A 6,935-nucleotide genomic window follows, 5' to 3' on the forward strand; every position below is an offset into this window, starting at 1 on the left:
TCTACTGTATGAATTTTAAGTTTTGAGCACAGTTTTGTTTTTTTTAATTTGTTGTTTTTGTACATGGTCCAAGTATGAATTGTTGATATCAGCATCTATCTGTGAAATACGTGAGGAAGGGTAGTGAGGGAGGAGGGGTCATTTCTATGTGCCATGACAGTGTGGTTTCTGACCCTGTGTAGAGTTTGACCTAGATAATGTCAATGCTTTACCTTCTCTCTGTGTGAGACGTTGTTTTTTTAACTTATAGCCTACCCACCCCCTTTACATTATTCCTCTCCCCCAGTTCGGTGTTTATGTTGATCTCCCTATAGGGTTGCCATGGAAACCTGAGGCCTTATCCAAGGCTTTTTTTTTGGCACAGTAGCCTATTGGAGATGTGTGTTTTCTCTCCTCTTAATTCCCTGCCAGTTATCTTTCATCCATAGAAGAGATTAATTATCAGACGATCTCAATACCACCTAACAGTAACAGTACTGTGAGGTAATTGTGTGTGTGAGAGAGTACGAGGAAGAGAATTTAGAGAGAGATTGAGGTGGTGTATGTTTCTGTATGTACTGTATGTATGTGTGTGTGTGTGTGTGTCTGCTTGATTTTATATCAACCAATTTCAGCTTCTTAAATCAGGTGTGTCACTGCTTCTCAGATGTTTTTGATCTGAAGGGGAGACGCAGTGAGACTCAGTGCAACCTTACAGCTTCTGTAGCAAACCCATGTGTACAGTATCTGGGCTAGCTGATGGTTAGCTTAACATTCACATGGAGAGTACCTGAGCTAGCTGATAGCTAGCTTTACATTCATGTGTAGAGTACCTTGGCTAGCCTATAGCTAGCATTCAAATAGCTATCACAATGCTAGATTACTACTTAATATGTGATGTCTGTAGACTCAGAGATACTCATGGGCTATGCAATGAACGACTGAAATTGCAACCCTATCTGCAGGATCAGGATGCTTCTGAAAAGACAGACATCCCAATCAGCCAATGATTTGATGTATTAAATGGAAGGGGTGGATTCCAGTGATAGAGAATTAAGGTTAGGAAGTTACTAAAAAAATACTAACTTTGCCTATACAACAGCTCTAAGCAGTGTTGACAAAGCAAAAAAATAACAATAAAAACAACTGCTTATTCTGTGTTTAGTCGGTACTCCACGTTAACGTAAATCTTATTGTGTCTGTACCAGCAGATGTCATTGCTTTTGGACAGACTATATTGACATCTTACTAATATACACTAGTTACTATGAAATGAAAAAAATCTATATTTATTTTTCTTTGCTGGTGTTTTCGTGTTGGTACATATAAGTACTGTGAAATTTGTGTCATTTGTTAGGCTATGTGTAAATAGCATTAAAAAAAACAGATAGGTATAACATATCCCTGTGTACATATCAATAGAAGTACGAATGTGACAGGTGCATGCATAGCCTCACATTAAAAAAGTGTGTATGTGTGTGTGAACTTGTCCTCTCTGTAATTTTTAATTTGTATTTTTTAATTTGTATGTTTTGGGAATATGGACGTTGGGGACTGTCCGGTCCGGTCCTGTCCTGTATTTGAAGCCATGGGTGTTCCTTTCCACCTCTGTCGTCCCCGTACACACTGCTGTCATAACAGTACTAATAAACAATGGGGTCAGCCCCGCAAACAGACGCCAGCTCTCTCTCTGTCTTTCTCTCTCACCTCTTGAATTTTCCCTTGGGGATCAATAAAGTATCTATATCTATCTATCTATCTATCTATATATCTATCTCTCTCTCTCTCTCCTCTCTGATTTATATACAAGCATGTCACATGACATAAGCCTGGAAACAACGTGTGTCCTAGCTGTGTCATAATGTACTAGTGCGTTCATGCGGCTGGGAAGTGGGAATGTTCCCACTGTGCACAAACACACACACACACACACACACATGTGCCTCTTTGGCCGCTCTTAAATCTGCACCACAAAATCAGTGGCCTCAGTTCCTAGCTGTTCCAACAGTATTTGTTGCTTTTGGCATAGGGTGACAATATGTCTCCGGTTTCAGGGGACAGTCCCCGTTTTTGGTTGCCTGTCCCCGGGACAATACAGAAAAATACCTATGAAGATCAAACTTGTATGTATTTCAATCGAATTGATAATCAAATTGAAAATGTCCCCGTTTTTTCCCACATTTGGGGGAATTTTTGGGGATTATGTCCCCAGTTTTGGTCTCGGACATCTGGTCACCTTATTTTGGCTGTATTTTGAAAATATGTGGTTACCATTCACCAATCCCACACTATGACAAATATGTTGTGGGTAAAACAACATAACCAGAGGGATAACTGAACTTGTAGCATGTTACCTTACTACCGACAAGGAAGTATAAGGGGGTGACCACAGGGGCTGTCAAAAAACAAGACAAAAAAAATCAGAGGTAAAAGTGAGATTATTTGTCCATGCAGCAATTTCACTTGACAAGATTTCTTTTAAGTGTTCAAATTTAATGTTGAACAGAATGAACACTTAAAATAAGAAATTCACTCTTAAAACAAGATAAATTACCTAACACTTCTAAATCTTGATAAGGTCAAATAATCGGCAGTGTGCACTATTGTACCCACGTCTCATAATTCCTCCACACCCTATTAAATGTGTTTAACGGCCAGAAGCCCCCACTGATCCCCAGCAAACCCTCTTGAGCCTGACCCTGTCCAGTCGGAGCAAGCGAGCATGAGTGAGTGATTGAGTGTAATGATTATGGAGAAGTCTCTTGGTATTCACCAGCCAACAACCAACAACCAACTGTTTCACAACCTTGGGCCCAAAGGTCAGTGAAGGAGCAGACAGGAGAGGCTACCGGTGGGCCGGCCAGTAGGAGTGGACAGTGACAGGGCACATTAACACAAGAGAGACATGCTCAGAAATGCTACTGGTCACCTCGGGGTCAGTTACATGTGAGCTTTACTTGTCCACATGTGCGTGGACTTCATGCACCTGAAAGGGATGGTGGCTCTCAAGATGAAGATGTTCAGCAAGTCGTCGCAACTCCTCTGAGGATCCTTTTGTAAAAAAAAAAAAAAAAACATAAGGGAGTGATTTGGGATACATCCCCAATTTAGGGAGCAGCAGCCTGCAGAAAGACCAACGAAAAGGAGCAAACGTGAGATATCAGCAGAGGAGAGGAGAAATGATTATTGACGGGCAGCAGACGGACGCCTCTGTGCAGGACCCCAGAGGCCCCCAGTGGACCAGCAGCCGTGGGGTGGACTGGTGCCCACCACTTGTGCTCAACCTGGCCCTGGCACTACAGGTAGGGCAACATAAATCATTGTGACGAGGCTATAGGTAAGACATTGCATTGGCATGACAGGTATAGGGCAACATAAATCATTGTGACGAGCTTACAGGTAAGACATTGCATTGGCTACTACACACAACAGGTAAGAGTTTGGTAGTTCTGCAAGCAAAGTATGTTGGTCCCCAAATTAACTGATGTGGTACTGAAGGAGAAACTTTGCTGACACAACAGCTGGAACATGCACTTACAGGCAGGACAGGTTAGGCATTATTTTGGCACCACAAGGAGGACCACTTTAGAACGTAAACAAGTTACTGTAAGTAGGAATTGCCATGGTTATGCAGCATTGAGTGCAACATTTTTTTTTAGAATAGTTCATAGCCAAATTCTCAAATGACAAAACAAAGCTGTTCCTCTCTCTCTGAGTGGGGGTGTGTGTAGTTGCGTGCAGCATGACTATAGTCATCATGACACTGATAGTAGTGGGTATCCCAAAACCAACTTCTGACTTCCTGTCCGGCATTACCTCTTCCATCTCTTTTCCTCCTGTTGCATCATAGTCACTCCCTCTTTCTCTCTCTCACTCTCTCTCTCTCTCTCTCTCTCTCTCTCTCTCTCTCTCTCTCTCTCTCATTCTCTCTCTCTCTCACTATCTCTCATTCATCTCAGCAGCACTGAAAAGGTTTTATAGGGGCAGTTACTTTGCTGAATGGCTGAGAGAAACAAAATTCGGTCTCTTCCCAAACTTTATCTTTCCTGTCCGCTCTCTCATCTTTTCTCACTTTTCCTTTCCTTTCTTTATTCCCTTCATCTAATTCTCTCTCCTCTTGTTCCCTCCTTCATTCATTGCCTGTTTTGACCACACACACACACACACACACACACACACACAAACACACTCCCACCTCCACCTGTTCCCCATCCTCTCCCCGCAGCATGTGTTGGTGCAGTGCTCGTTGCTGGTGCTGACGGTGGGGATGCTCCAGTGTGGTCTCCAGTGGACGGAGGCCCGGCGGGGTCATCACCTGGCCTCCCTGCTCTTCTCCTCGGCCCTCGCCACGCTCCTGCACACCTGCACGGGCTCCCGGTCAGACACTTCACCTGCGCACTGCTGTCATCATCACCATACTACATCTTAAACAGAATCAAACTGGCTTTAATGTACAGCACTTACATGATACAGCGGAACAGGTCTCATTGTTGGTGTGGATAGTAATGTCTAGACATTTTTCTTTTTTTTTGTTTTAAACATCTTTTCATTGAGAAATATAGATTATAAACATCTTAAACATACAGAATCAAACTGGGGCAATTGCTCTGTTGCTAGTTTGGAGTTTAACACGGTTTTAAACTCCAACTCCCAACTCAAACTCCAGTTTAAAACGTGTTAAATTCGACAGTGAGTTTTAAGTAAAACGTGTTAAGCGACAGAGCAATTGCCCCACTGGCTTTAATGTACAGAGCTTACAACTGTGGAAGAGGTCTCATTGGTGTCCATACATAGTGTAGCGCCGAGGAGAAGTTAGGAGACAGGGAGGCTGAATGTCGTTCCAAAACTCCGGTAATTTATTCTCTTAATAGTGTACAGGCTAGTACACGGGCAGCAGGAGGTGTCCACTCAAAAACAACAAAGTACTGCTAATCCCTAAATTGCTAACTCAAGTCACTCAATCACTCAACACAACTCACTCGCACGCAATTCAATTCAACTCTGATAAAACTTAGTAAACGTCTTAGAACCCCTTATTCTAATCCCTCCCCTATCAATAACTAACCTATCTGATCCCCTAAATATTCCCCCCTGGACACCTCCCCCCAATCACAACACATCAGAACTGATTGACACATTCTATGACTATTCTATGAGGAGAGGGAGACACAGACGCACACACACACACACACAAACACACACACACACACACACACACACACACACACACACACGCGCGCGCGCGCGCGCACAGACCGGGAAAACAGGAGACACAGGGGAAACAACAGAGCAGTCCAACAAGGGGGTTATAGCCTCGGCGCTACAATAGTAATGTCTAGAGTAGACATTTTTCTTTAAAAATATATATATAAATATATATATATTTTTTATTGAGAAATAAAACAGAGACACATCAGTACAGTTGCAGAGTTTTTGTTTTTCTTACACACAAAGCACCCAACTCCCAGTCCATCCCAACCCACCCCGACTGCATCAAATAAGAAAGTATTAACAATACAGACAATTATAAAGGAAAAACATACTCAGAACTGAAACATGAATAAACAAATGTGATTTCTGTGAAGGACGGCACGCCTTCAAAACTCCATCATGACAAACCGTAGTGGATTACTATTGCCAGGGGAGCAGTAATGTTTAGACCTTTAAGCCTGTAGCCATTTTGTTGTCCTCAACTACAGTAGTTCACAACTGTCTACAGTACATCACTGTCAACTGATTGTGATAGTCCACTCTAGAGTTGACTAGTGGCTGATGAATGTCTCAACACATGTAAACACACATAATACTGACACGTGTGATGTTTGCTCAGCTTGCCACTGGTGCAGGCTCCGTCTCTGGAGATGCTGGTGCCTGCTCTGGTCCTGCTCTCTGCTAAGACAGGTGAGGGAATTACGCACACATTCTCTCTCTCTCTCACACACACACACACACACACACACACACACACACACACACATATGCACACACACACAAACACAAACACATGCGCACACACACACAAACACACACACAAACACACGCACACGCACACACGCACAAACACGCGCGTGCACATACACACACAGGCACACACACACACTAATTACAGAGGGGTTGTTAGATCCATCAGCTGCATCTCACACAGGCGGTCCTGATTTAGAGCAGGGACAGGATGGTTCTCTAACGCATCATTGTACGTTACCTTGGTTACCTTGGTAATGATGACAAAAAGATAATAGAAGAAATAGAATAGAAGAAAATACATTCTCTCCATCATTTTGTGATCAACAGCATATTGGGGGGCGGGCCTTGGGACATGCTGTGATCTGTGCCACTACAGTAACATCACCTTGTCTGTGTTCTCCCGGTGACCAACACTGTGTGTTTGTGTTGCCTTGCAGGGAGTGAAGAGGACTGCAGGGGGCAGTATAGCGAGGCAGAGGGGTGTGACGCCCAGAGCAGTGCAGAGAGAGAGGTAGGCCACTCCACTCGCCAGGAGCTGTTCACGGTGCTGAACCCCCGAATCACCCCTCTCTCCCCTGAATCACCCCTCTATCCCCACCCCTCACACGGCACTCCCTGTAGCACACACACACACACACACACACACACACACACGTATAAATGTGCTATAAATATACACACAAAAAACAACCACTACACACTGCATTTGATTACTTTTTATTGAAAGTAAACAGCGCATTTCGTATACAGTACATGCTTCCAACTGTAGAAGCAGGTAGGCGAAATACGTTTTTCACTCTCCATGAAAAGGGATCAAATGTAGTGGGGTGGATTGTTTAGACTTTCATTCATGTGCTACCTGCCATCATCTGATTGAGTAATACTAGAGTAATCGTGGGTATCATGTAGCTTGTAGCTACTGTAGCATGAAGACAATGAGAATAATATGCACATGCAGACACCCACACATTCACACACACATACACATATAG

At 43.4% G+C, this 6,935-nt stretch overlaps 1 protein-coding gene across 1 annotated transcript in view; it reads left to right on the top strand.

Moving 5' to 3' along the window:
* Positions 1-2,866: 2,866 nt before the first annotated feature.
* The window catches only part of slc23a3 (solute carrier family 23 member 3), an 8,804-nt gene continuing 4,735 nt past the window's right edge, over positions 2,867-6,935 (top strand). The window contains exons 1-4 of the mRNA XM_062535101.1: positions 2,867-3,281; positions 4,205-4,356; positions 5,810-5,880; positions 6,381-6,454. Of these exons, the coding sequence (XP_062391085.1) occupies positions 3,159-3,281; positions 4,205-4,356; positions 5,810-5,880; positions 6,381-6,454 (420 nt within the window). The 5' untranslated portion in view covers positions 2,867-3,158. The remainder of the gene's footprint in view (positions 3,282-4,204; positions 4,357-5,809; positions 5,881-6,380; positions 6,455-6,935) is intronic.

This window comes from Sardina pilchardus, chromosome 4 (assembly GCF_963854185.1).
Source record: "Sardina pilchardus chromosome 4, fSarPil1.1, whole genome shotgun sequence".
Lineage (NCBI taxonomy): Eukaryota > Metazoa > Chordata > Actinopteri > Clupeiformes > Clupeidae > Sardina > Sardina pilchardus.